General features: G+C 40.4%; 1 protein-coding gene across 1 annotated transcript; it reads right to left on the reverse strand.

Moving 5' to 3' along the window:
- Positions 1–3: 3 nt before the first annotated feature.
- apobb.1 (apolipoprotein Bb, tandem duplicate 1) lies at positions 4–3,486 on the reverse strand (the record flags this gene model as incomplete). Its single annotated transcript, XM_048250534.1, has 8 exons — positions 3,392–3,486; positions 2,623–2,649; positions 1,959–2,062; positions 1,418–1,563; positions 951–1,098; positions 415–567; positions 173–297; positions 4–73 (listed from the first exon to the last, which is right to left on the reverse strand). Coding segments are annotated over exons 1-8 (828 nt in total), but the record flags the coding sequence as incomplete, so codon positions are not given.
- Between the last annotated feature and the right edge of the window lie 10,602 nt (positions 3,487–14,088).

A 14,088-nucleotide genomic window follows, 5' to 3' on the forward strand; every position in this document is an offset into this window, starting at 1 on the left:
TCTGTCGTTGAACTCAGTCACTCCCAGGAGGGTGGCCTTCTGTTTGCTAACATTGGTAACTCCCTGTTTGCTCCTGTGGAAATGATCACAGTTAGATCAAAGTCAGAATAAAGTGAGGTAAGTTTCTTGAAGTGAATGACACATTCATTCATGGCTGGTTCTTAGGACTTACTTGTGGGAGAAAGGCACCAGGATGTGGTTCTCAAGGCATTCACCGAACACTGGGTGGTGCTCTGCATTGTCAAACTTGTAGTTGCAGGTCTGAGTGCTCTTGATCAGCTGGGCAAGAGGGTAGTGCTAAAGGGAAGGGAGAAACATGAATGTCCTGTGTGATGAATAGAACAATGTCCTGTGTCCTTCCTAAACATTTTGTTTGTTTATTCATTTATCTAAACAATTGCCATACTGTCTTACCATGCCAGTGATCAGGGCCAGGGGGCTGGTGTGGTCTCTGACTGGCCTGAACTGGTCACACCTGGACAGGTCACGTGTGAGGGTGACATCTGTGGCGATGTCCTCTCTGGCGTTCACAGTGTAGTCAGTCTTGCACAATCCATAGATGGTGGGCTGGAGGGTGGAAAGACATCTTGGTTTGTGGAGGAATGCATCATACTTGCTATCCTTACCCTTTTCCCCCAAACATTTTCACCCAAATATTTTCACTTTCCCATTTTCACTTTACATGGTGACCACGACTGGAAGAACAGGTAATACAACCAATTCTTTTTTATGCCCTCTTTACTTTGTTTACAGGAACCCTTTCCACAATAGCATAGAGGTGTAGTGACATCTTGAGCTTTGTCTGTAAATGCAAATGCATATTCCAGTCTTACTTTAAACTACTCCAACCAAAAGTTATCATCTAAAAAATAGACCCTATAGGTTGTTCTTAGACCGGAGTTGTTCTGTAAATTCTTGCTGATGACACTTGGCATGTGGTATCTACATACCATCCTCTTGTTTTTCTCTTCCTCCAGAACAGGCACAGCAAAGCCAGAGATGATTCCCCTCTTGATGTTGAGGATGTTGATAGGCTCATCGTCCTCAGGGAACAACTTAATGTCATTGTCACCTTCAACCGTGACCTTCAGAGGGTTCCTGTGTGGAGAACGCTAGCTGATTAATTACAGTAGTAGCCTAATTACAGGGAGATCTGCTTTTGGGGAAATGCATTATTGCATTGTTTTGGGAATAAGGATTACATTTAAATTAAAATAATAGATATATTAGTTTTCCTGTTTGCAGATTGCAGAAGACTTTCAGAGGGTTAATTTGTGAACAGTCTGTTAGGAGTAGTGGAGTACCAATAACATATATTACCACAGTGCATTTATCAAATTAAGTGCAAATATGATGTCTTTTTATGTGAAAGGAAATTAACAATAATTAAAAAACACACACAAATTGAAATGCTTACTTCTCCATGGCAGCCTTGAAGGCATCAGTAGTGGCTGCAGGGACAAAGACGGGTTCGCCAGCTGCATCGAAGTCAGCAACCTCGCTGAGTGTGCACTCAGTGGTGCGGACGATGTAGTGGCAGGGGCCGGGAACTTCAATCTCAACCTGTGGGTCAATGAATGGAGATGGTAAAAACAATCTTCCGCTTTTTTATCAAAAAGTGCTCTTTATATTGTACATACTCTAAATGTACATTTAATCTCACGGACGTCAAAAGAATAGTGAAAAGTATCATGGAGGATTTCTGCACTGCAGATAACACTATTAAAGGTTACAGGTGAACTAGTATTTTTACTTAGTTTATGTGGTATGTAATTCAGATCCCATCAAAGACTCCAACCATCACATTTGGTTTACAAAAGTTAACAGATGTCTAATTATACATGTTTTTTTTTCCAATCTATGCATGTGTATGTATCTATGCATGTATAACTGCAGTTGTGAATGTATTATGATTAATTTGATAATGAATGTAGAGATTATCCAATGATGTGCCGTACCTTGCAACTTCCTTTAGGTCCATTGACGGCTCCATTGAGGAAGTTGAGGGACTCTGCTTCATATAGATACTCATACTTGTGGAAAGGCTTGTACCTCTTGGCCACTAGGGGGAGATGAAAGCACACTCAGATGAATGATGTAAAACATGAAATTGGTAAAACATACAGGGTAACCATGCAACAAGCCTGCCAAATCCCCTGTGTGTTTAAGAATCTAAACAATCTAAAAAAATATCATATTGCAATATTTATGCTTATCAGTATTTCTTTACATCCCTAGTAGCAGTATTGTCTCACTATTATTTTTATTGATTATTGATCAGTTTTTTTTAATAATGCCGATTTGCTATTATCAAAGAAGTGTCCTGATGACAACAGCTGGGAGATGACGTCTGCCTTATGAAGTGTCTAAGAGGGTGCCAGATAGCCTATATGACAGAGTATCCATACCAAGTGTTCATAGCACTGCTTGGTTGAATTTCATATTGTGATACACTCTTTAGAATGTCAATTGTTTGCACATCTATGATGTAGTTCCAGTTTTTTGACTGCATTATGTTTGTATATCAAATCACCAAACTACTTGTGAAGTTTAAATGAACAGAGCTATAAAGCGATCTGACCGATGCTTCGAACATAGCAACAGAGGTTGGGTAAGACTTACTCAGGCATGGGGCTCCATTATCAGCATCTAAAGGATGACAGACAGAAGTAGAAGCATTACAACACCTTCCCACTATCTCACTTCAAATATACTGCTAAAGCGTGAACTCTGTCATGACCGGAGAGTGATCTAGTAAGCTCCTTAGCCAGAAGACAGGATGTCTTAATCAAAAAGTTATATAACGTGTATATGAGATATAAAAAATGCAATGGCATGACAACATTACTCAAAATTAATGAATGCAGGAAATCAAACTAAATTGACTTTTCTGGTCACAAAATACTGATGTTAAAGTGATGTGAATATGCATTATGCTCTTTCAATTAGTTTGTCTTTATTTTCTTTGGGTAATGTGTGTTATTTAAATGTGATTTGTCAAAGTTTAAACTAAAGGAAAATTTAACAAAAAATTGTATGCAACATATATGTGTTGTGTTTCATTTTGTACAATACATTTGTTGATCTTTAAATACTTTCTTTAAAATAATCATTTCTTTTTTCTAATGATGACACATTTCACCAATTTTTGGTCATAATTGTTATTAGATCAAAATACCCAAATTCAAAGTTACAGTATGCACGAAAATGCCCTGCACAAAATTTACATTTGTATGTAGCTTTGTGAGGGGAAAATAAGGACTAAAAGACTGAAGTGCTTTTTGGTCAGGCTAGTGTAAAGGTGAGCTTCTCAACTACCACACCAATACAGGAGACTGTCCTGTGCATAATGCTTGGGCCTAGAGTTGGAGAGTAGAGGTGAGCTACTTACGGGCCAATGTGACGGCGCTGAGGAGAAGTACGAGGCAGAGCTTTGTGTCCCCCATGGTGGGTTCGCTGAAGCTCTTTCCTTTCGGGTGGACGAGTACTCAGACGAGACTGATTCACCTCCTCCAGAACTGCTCATTTATACCCCCAGGGTAACTAGTGGACAGGGGGAGGTTGCGAAAATGGCCAAAGTCCACACTTCTTGCCCTGGTAGCAGGACAAAGGCAACCAGCTTCATAAAAAAATAGGTCTATAACATTTGCAGTGTCTGCTTTTCAGATGATTTATAAACTTATTTCTAAATTAATTGTACACCTTTCAACAACTAACAATTATCTATTTAACATCTGAAAGGAACATGGTCATGAAGAATATATGCTAAACAATGCAGTATTATATTTATTTTTTTCCTTACATATATTGGCCATATTATTGCACATGTGTGTTATGTAAAGATTAGTTTGCAAAACAGGTTTCATAAAACTTTGCTGTGCTCAAAGGAAAGATGAAATCATCAATGTACTAGATTTTGTCAAAGCTCATAGCACACATATAGATTTTTGCAATGCAATGCAATGCTATCAGTTGCCAGTTTTTATTTGACCATCCAGCCATATTAAGATCCCTTTCCATATATTTTTGGATGTACTTTTATAATATGCATTGATTCTTTTATGCAGCATTGTAAGAGTCCAGTATTCCAGTACTTACAAGCCATGAGATTCATCTGGAATGAAAAGTGATGAGGCATCTTTCATGATTCAGCTAGAATGTGTAATATGACACAGTCTCGTACTGTAGATATGATTTTGTGTAGCCTGTCCTCGCATTGGCATTCTGGCATTGGTAAGATTTGATGATTTTGAAGATCGATGCCAAGGCACTTGCCAAGTCATATTTGCCAGCTTCAGATATGGGTCAGACACTGAACCTGTGCCCATGGAGACAGCACCATAGTAACAGACACACGCTGCATTACGTAATTAACGCACTGCCACTACAATGCTAAATACGTATAAAAAGTAGCCTACTGCGCTCATAGGCTTGCCACAACTTATAAAGTAATATTGGCAATGTCTATTAAGGGAATAAATGTAAAAAAAACATATGATATTGAACAGTAAAACAATAATGCCTTTTTCCGTATATCTTGAAGTGTTTAGTTGAGTAATATCTGTGACTGCATGACTAAATTACATAATCTTTTTTTTTTTTTTTAAAACAATCGTTAAAACACAGTGTCTTCTCCATGTGTGCATGTGCTGCAGATTGTGTGTGTGTTGTGACGGCCTGTGATCTTGCTGTGGCTGTGCCTGCTTGTCCTGGGCCAAGGTGCAGCTGACGGGTCGATGCGTGATTGCAGGCGCCGGTCATTGATCTTTGATTTCGAAGAACGCTGAACTCATAGCTCACTTAACGCCCAGGCAGCATGTGCTGATGAGTCTGGTGAAGAGTATAACTCTTAATTTTAGAGAGGAATCAAAATGTCCAAGATGACATGCTGTCTTTTTGATTTCATTCTATCTTAGAGGAGTCAATTGGTCCCCCTTCTGATTATCAGGAGACCAGATAAGACTAAACAATTAAACAGTTCAGAACAACACAGTTACTAATGTGGAAGACTTTCTCACATTGCCACTGCACACCCAGACCCAACTTTGGTGTACAAACATGACCCTTTTCGTCCCTTTTCAATGCACCGCGTATCTCTTTAGCATTGTTTTCCAACATGCAGAGCACTCCAGTAGACTTTCATGCAACCCTGTTTAAAAACGTATACTGAAGGGTGAACACGTATTCTTACATCATGCTGCTTTAGTCAAAAATCTAGTGGATGAATATTAAAAGCAAAGCCCAGAAATATTAAATGTAGCTCTAGAGAAGTGAAGTAAACTGATTTTGAATGAATATAAATTGTGGTTATAAGAGGGTATACATAACATATGGAGCTCCATGCAGTCAGAGCATTGCATGCTGGGACAGTGAGGTTTCTACACTCTTGTCCTTGTACCCCGTTGGCATCTTGTAGAGATATGGGTTTTGTTGCAGCCTATGTACACTGGGACTATTGTATTTGAATATTTCTTTAGATGTTTTTATACATATATATGTAACCCTGAACAATATGGCAGCTCAGTCCATGATTAGTCTTATCTGATCTAATGTTAGGATGGGGGACCAATTGTCTCCTCTAAGATAAAATGAATGGAAAAAGTCAGCATGTCATCTTTGAAGCCAAGTTTCAATTCTTCTCTGCTCGGCTCAAAATAGTTTCTTCAGACTTAATGACAGAGCTGCTGGTGCTATGTTTTAAAACGATGTCAAAGAGAGATAACTTTCCCTGAGGCAAGGACATTTCAGACACATTTATGTTTTTTCTTTTTATTTAATTGCTACAAAACACCCTCTGTGGGTTACAAAAGACCTTAGAAATAGCCACACATTCACTTTTCACTTTTTCAATTTTGAATATATACTATATAATTATTAGTCTTTATATCATTATATAAATGCCTGATGTTATATAATTATAGGTTATTCAAGTATGGGGTATCAGTATGCTGTGCACTACAGTTGTGATTGCTGTGATATACTGTAGGCAGTGACCCAATTACTGTACAGTGGGTTAACTGTATTTCTAGTAAACATGTAAACAAACAGACATTTCAGGCTAACCTGACATGATATAGGTTTTGGGCATTGTGGATGTACTTTTTAGTTCAATGTCATGTAGTATCTTACAAAGACTAGTTTGTTTCATACTTTGCAATAACGTAGCAAGTCCATGTCATGTACAGTAGTTTAAAGAGTTTTATGTGTTTTCAGGATGCGTATGTCCACACACACACATCATACATCATACGCATTAATACACACAGACACACACACACACACACACATACATCATACACATCAATATAGATTTGATATCATCTTCAAATTTCCATGGTATTCAGTGTATTCATGATGTCAGGCAGGTAAACTTACCTGTCCAACACATGAATACACTATATGAACAAAGATCCTGCGCACAGCCTTTCTTGAGTCCCAGGTGCTGGTGATGTGCAGGAAGAGTATCAAGCCATCACAAAATGAAAAATCACTGCACACTGATGAATCTTGCTGATTATTTTATTGGCGTGAACAACGCGTTTTGTTGTTGCTTCGCCATGTTCACTCTTCCCAATAATCAACCAGATACACCAGTGTGCGTTGAATTTGCACATTTTTTGATACACTGTATGAGTTATTCACTGTATACATTCTATGAGATACACACTAGATCCACATGAGATATTCAGTGTTTGAGCTGTGCGTTTCTGTGATCCAGTTTAGAACAACTAAACTAAAAACAACTACTAACAACAAATAAAAACAAAGTGCCTTTAACAGCACAACTTCACCGACTTTATTCCTTCAAGAGATGACTTAGCATGCTAGTGAACCTGTTATTGAGAGCCAGTGTTGTCATTGGTGTCTGTAAGGATTTTGCATGTCAGACTGTTAGTCAAATTTAGTAAGATGGTTTTTGACCAAAACTCTTTAGCGTAAGTGCCTGTCATTGGTCTCATGTGATGTAATGCATATTAATGATTTTCCTTTATCGTTCAGTGCATACTGTACATCAGGCAGTATGTGTTTGTTTTCCTACTGCAAACATGTGTGGAGAACATCAAGCTCCATCGCTGTGCTTGAACTCAGACCCTCGGTATATTATGCTCAGTTAACATGTTCTGCACACTGTGCACCTACCCCTGCACGTTTTTGCACACTGTGCACCATCCCCCTTCACATTTCAATCCTGCTCACTGTGCACCATCCCCCTTCACATTTCAAACCTGCTCACTGTGCACCATCCCCCTGCATGTTTCAATCCTGCACACTGTGCACCATCCCCCTGCACGTTTCAACCCTGCTCACTGTGCACCATCCCCCTTCACATTTCAACCCTGCTCACTGTGCACCATCCCCCTGCACGTTCCAATCCTACACACTGTACATATTTCTCCTGCATGCTGTGCACCTTCCCCTATGTTTTTCAATCCTGCACACTGTGCATATTCTCCCACCAACATTTCAATCCTGCAAACAATAGGGAGGGAAAGTAATCTCATCGCCATCTAGTGGTTGCGTTCCTAGAGTTTAGCGGAGTGGATGGGATTTGTTTTTTAGAAAAAATATATCTCGGTGCACATTGGGATCTTAATTGAATGCCTTCCATATGTTAGGCACTGGGGTCACCTCTATTGCTTCAAGTAGTCATACCTTATTTTTAGGATCAGTTGAATTGTTTTGAGTTTTTGTCGTAACACGGTGATAAGGAACTACAGCTGCATGTGACGTCACGTTTGGGCGCTTAATCTCTAACTGATCAATAAGCAATTTGCTTAACTGGCTTAACATATTTTTGTAATAACGGAACGTGATGTAAACCGTGTGGTGATAACCTTTATGTCAGGATAACTGGTGTTGTGCTTCTACTCACATGAAGAGCTAGCTGTAAGTGTTAAGTGTAAATGCTAACCAGGCTAATAAACAAACCATGCTACCGTGAGTAACGTTGAAGGGTAAAGTCACGTGACTTCTTTTGTAGTTCGTTTATGAAACAAAAGGAGCAATTTCGATTTTCTTAAATAAGGCAAAATAGGGTCTGACATTTTCACAGTTAGAATATTATTACTGTATAGACACTGAAAAATATTTTTGGTGGATAACATCGCTGATTTGGCTTCACAATATTTTTTTTTAAAATAGGTCTATGGGACTTAACATTGGATCTGCTCTTCGATAGGAACGCAACCACTTGGGGCGCTGGTTTTCACTTTCCCTCCCTATGCATCTTTCTCCTGCATGTTTGAATCCTGCACACTTAAGGTGACCAATCCTCAGGAATTTGTCTGGACAGTCTGCCTTTTCATCCGTACTTCGGGAACGTCCTTTTTACATGTGCTATACAACAGTGGACAACAATTCTTAAGTAGCAGTTATGAGTCCAATCCGTTCTCCGCAGGGTTTTGGAGAAGCATACATACTACTACTCATCAGTCCTACTCACCTCAGAACAGGACAACCTCAGAAAAACTGATGAACTAAAATGAACTCTGATTTGGATTTGCTGCAGGATGATAATGCATATATGTTTGAATTACTCAGCTAATTTCTCTATGAATGGATTGGCTTGCTCTGTCAAAAAGAAAGTAACCTGAACCACAAACTAAAAGTGTGATTAATCACAAACTGGCATTAGGGGAAATGTAAAGTAAATAGCCACATCTGTAGGGTATGCTTGTCACTGACATACAGAAACCTACAGGGCAAACTGTTCAGAGTTCGGAAGTTCAGTTGGTAAAATCTATATATGCAGTCCTAGAGTTCAGCTCCATATTGTCATAAATGCTTGTGCCATCTGGATATGTTGTCTAATCCATTCCATATCCTTGATTTAAACTCATCGGCCTTTGTGGAGATAAGGGCATGGCAGTGTTACTGTCCTGGCTCAACACCTAAGAGACTATCTGAGGTAATCAGGATAGACAGATAAGGGATGCAGAGGAACAAAGCCCAATGGAGCAGATCAACCTGGATACAGTGGATGGAAGGATTTTCATGTGCATTAATTAACTGACAGACCATCAGGTTGTTTGTCTGCCATCTTTGATGTCTGATTCTGGGTTTATATAGCCTTTGACCTTTGATACAGGAAAAAGTAGTGGCCAAACTGACCAACACTGACTGTAGTGCCCAAACTGAGTCTGATGGCCTATGAACTCATATGCACGACGAACAAAACAAAGTTGTTTCTTAAACAAGAAACATTTATTACTTTGGCACGACATTGATTACATACTCTATATCAACTGCTTTTGCTTTTCTGCCTATACTTGTTGCAGTACTACTTGTACAGCGTCTGACTGATGTTTCCATACTACCAAACCATCTTTGATAACAAAGCTTCATCAGGCTAATCAAACGGGCAACACGGGCAAGATTTGGTCAGGCCTTCCAAAATTGTGGCTAATAATCTCAATGTCCTTACTGTCCTAACTTAATGTTCTCTCAACGTCAAGCTCAACTAAAATGTCTGTAATGCAGACAGATATTTCTTAAACTGTTTGCACCTACTATTAAGTAGCTTATCACTAAATAAGTAATGTTAGCCTATCTGCTAAATTGCTCTCCATTACTTGCACAATTTTGGTCAACATTGAGCAGCCATTGCATGTTATTAGGCTATGTTCACACTTTGTCTTGGGTTTTTTATTTTGACAAGAAAAGGTGGCCAGAAAATTGTGCTCAAAGTGTCTTCACTGCTACCATCTCCATTGCTGGTGGTTATGAACGTCTCATCACTCAGCTTGTAATTGGTCAGCTGTCAGGAAAGCATTGTTGGCAACGTTTTAAAAAGTGCTGAGGAATTTTTTGACATCCTCCATAGGATTATAATGTAAAATGGTAGCTGGCAGCTTCGAAAAATATGCCTAGTCTGAATATACCCTTACCAAGCAACGTGTGTCAAAATAACATAATCCCATGTTACATTTTGTTCTAAATGTACAAAATGTGTCCCACTGATTATACAGTAGCGATGGAAATAAAACATCTTATGTCCTCAAAGCTAGCATGTACTGTAAACTAGGAGTTTAGAGGAACATCAAAACATAGACTGGAGAATCGATCATCCTGTTTGGCTTTTCTTATAAATAACCTATCAGAAAGTTTAGGAGAGACCTGGTTCACTGACCTGATTTTATAAAACAAATTGCATTTCTATAGCACTTTTCAAGACACCCAAAACACTTCACAGTGAAGGGGGAACCTCACTAACCACCACTAATGTGTAGCACCCACTTGGGTGAAGCACGGCAGCCATGATGCGCCACCACACCAGCTTGAGGTGGAAAGTGAGGGAGTGAATGAATGATCCAATTACACTGGGGGATGATTAGGGGGCCAGACTGAGTCAGGTTGGGAATTTAGCCAGGACACCAGGGAACCCCCTACTCTTTGCAATAAGTGCCATGGGTTCTTTAATGACCACAGTGAGTGAGGACCTCAGTTTATTGTCTCATCTGAAGGACAGCATTTCCTGCAGTACAGCTATCGAAGCTATTATATTAAAATATCACTATGCATGTTCTCAAGACATGTTGCTCAATCCTGCCTCACAAGTTTTGGTATTTATTCCTTATCATCATGATTGCTCTTGGGAATGATAGCGTATAGATACCACTCTGAGAATTAAAGGTAAACTATGCAGTATTGGCAGCTTCCTTACTGTTTTCTTGGTTTTTGCTTCTTTTTCGCTGGCTCTGTCATGATGAATGTCTGAGAAACTCCATCGCTACCTTTTTCTAGCCGGTGCCTGGCGTTTATGTGTATTTGAATGCAGTAAAGCAATTCGTTACACTCGTTATACTTCCTGACACTGAGGCCGTCGGCCCGCCGGTCCACAGTTGCAAGGGTGGTTTTTCCACTCACAGGCGCTAGGGGGAAGCGAGACGGCCACCATTCGACCCGAAAAAAGTCATATAACCATTCCAATGACTCTGAAGCTGTTAAATGAAGGTACATTAAGCTAAAAAACTTGCATATTAAGCTAAAAAACCTGCATAGTGTGCCTTTAACACATATCCTAGACTACTCAGAAGACACAAATTACTGAACTTGCATTATCCAGGAATGGCTGTTGGCCAAAGTAAGAAGATAAGAAGATTTATGAGGTGCAGTGTACTCAGATAGTAGTTACTGTACAGGCCTGATCCAGGCAACGGGGTGCACAACTGAAACGTTCCGTTCATGCAGCAACAATTAGCTTCCACTATAATCACACTTGAGAATAATATTAATAATAATAATAATAATTAAACTACACCAGACGTGAAAACGCTGCACACATCCAAAAAAAAAATAGACCAGTGTTTTAAAACAATTTTTATGTTCCACTCCTCAGTTGCGCTCCCGGTGTAGCCCTCACAGGACAGAGCAGAGCAGGGCACTGCTAGAAGCGCCCCTGAGGCTTATCGCCATGGCAACACCATCATTGTGAGGAGTTCACCAACTGTAATAGACACTGGGCACGTGCAAAGGTTCTGCTGATCATTCTGTGACAAGGTGCACGGAGCTGCATGGTTAGATTCTGAATTCAGATAGCTCTATCTAGACGACGTGCCCAACTACACAGACAGAGATTGTCGTGGGTTAACATAGACTTTGAAGATGCAATCTACTCACTCAATCAAATTCAAATGCTCCAGAAACAACGTGGTGATTGGCTGGAATGGTTTGTAGTACAGTCAGAGGCACCTCAAAGAGCTTAGGTACTGTGTACTTTTTGGACTGGTTACAATCACCAGTTTTTGTTTTCTTTTAATAATCCCACTGAAAAGAGAGGTAGCGGCCCAGAGGAAATGTGGACTGCTCCTTTAAACAAGATACTGCAGAGACATCGTCCCATCCTCTGAGGCATTGACGGCTTCTTTAAAGACATTGTCCCATCCAGTCCTCTGAACTGAGATGACCCATGAAAGCTGCATTAGTGAAAATGTATTTCATTTCTGCTGGGGCTTCATTTGATGACTATCCTCACAACAGCAGTGGAATTATGACTAACCCCTTGACGAGTCTCATCACATTGTTATTTACATGAGATGTTTCGGATAGTGAGTCACACTGCATTGAGGAGAATTCGTGATTAATTAGTAGCAGAGCTGTGAGGCTCACATTGTCTTGACCACCCACTGATAAACTAGATGTACCGCAGAGCGGTACACAATATGACCGCCGCCCAGTCCAGCACATTTTTTCCACAAACAAATTCTCACTGGTATCTGCTAGACAACAAGTACCAAAACATGATTAGTTCATAGATTTCACATGTAAAATTCATTTTATACAACCCCACCCCCATCTTGCCTGTTCATAATTCTGAGAAATTCTTGAATTGTGTGCATGTGTGCGTGCACACATTTATGTTTATGTGTGTGGGTGTGTGTGTGTGTGTGCGTGCTTGTGTGTTTGCCTGCGTATGTGTGTTTGTGCATGTGCATGCATGCGTACATATGTCTACTGTGTGAGTATGTGTCATACGTATGATTACTGTGAATGTATGTGTGCACATGGAATGGGTTAACATGACCCCTGGAGGCAAACATACGGAAAAATTGGTCATCCTAGGCCCTACGGTTCTCAAGATATTCACAGAAAACTGTGTCTGCCCTACCCTCCTTTCGGGGGGTCCAGTCCAGCGGGGGGGGGGGTCAGATCAAAACGAAAAACCATGGTTCCATGCTATCCATGTGGGGTTACATGCCCACCAAGTTTCGTGTACCCCGGTCTTTCAGTGTCCCGGGAATCCTTGACGGAAATTTGGACATGCGAAAAGAAAAAAAAAAAAAATCTGACTAAACCTTTATGACCGTCGCGCAGCCTATATGGCCGCTTCGCTGCGCGGCGGTCATAATAAGACAACGGGAACCGCCCCCTTGTGTCCCTTTCCCCTGTCTGCTCACACCTGCCATGGTGTCAGAGAGGGGACGAGTGGTGAACCCATATAATCAATACACACACACAGAGAGATACACGCCAGGGTTGTGCACAATTCGAATTGCAATTCTGCTTCCTGTTTGCTACCTCGATTGAAATACAAGTGAAATTCAAGAATTTAATTGGAATTTAAGAGCCAGTTTCAATTCAATTCTGGAATTTTGCACAAGCCTGATACACGCATGCACGCACACACACACACACACAAATACACATTCACACACAAACAAACACACACATATAAAAACACACATGCACGGCCACATACACACACACACACACACACAGACACGCACACAAGCACACAGAGAGAGAGACACACACAGACACGCATGGACACACACACACACACACAAACTCTGACTCTGCACACAAGCACACAGAGAGAGAGACACACACTCTGACAAAGTGAACAATGGGTTCCATAGAGAGGATCAGACAATATGCAACTTACACACTGGAAAAATGCACAAATATATGTCTGTGTGGTTTTGTTTTTTTATTTTTTATTTATGACCGCCGTGCAGCGAAGCCCATGTGGGCATGTAACCCCACATGGATAGCATGGAACCATCGTTTTTCGTTTTGATCTGTAGCGCCCACGCTGGACTGGACCCCCCGAAAGGAGGGTAGAGCAGACACAGTTTTCTGTGAATATCTCCAGAACCGTAGGGTTTAGGAGGACCATTTTTTTTTGTATGTTGATCTCAAGGGGTCATGTCAACCCATTCCATAACCACTCCTTTCATGTATAGCGCCACCTAGTTAAACACAAAAAAGTAAAAATGAGGTGTTGTAATCGCAGGTATCTGTGACCTAACATAGTCAAAACTGCACGAAATTGGAAGTGTAGGATCAATATGACACCCTCTGAATGCACGCCAAGTTTAGTGGAATTCCGTTCATGGGGGGCCACACAATAAATTAATTTATGTTACTATACACCAACTGGCCTGTATGTGGCCGGAGACAGTTTTCTGTGAATATCTCGAGAACCGTAGGGCCTAGGATGACCAATTTTTTCCATATGTTTGCCTCCAGGGGTCATGTTAATATGCACACATGTGCATAAACAGATACACACGCACACACATAGATTCACAGTAATCATACGTATGACACATACCCACACAGTAGACATATGTACGCATGCATGCA

The sequence above is a fragment of the Alosa alosa genome, chromosome 8 (genome assembly GCF_017589495.1).
Source record: "Alosa alosa isolate M-15738 ecotype Scorff River chromosome 8, AALO_Geno_1.1, whole genome shotgun sequence".
In the NCBI taxonomy this organism is placed as follows: domain Eukaryota; kingdom Metazoa; phylum Chordata; class Actinopteri; order Clupeiformes; family Clupeidae; genus Alosa; species Alosa alosa.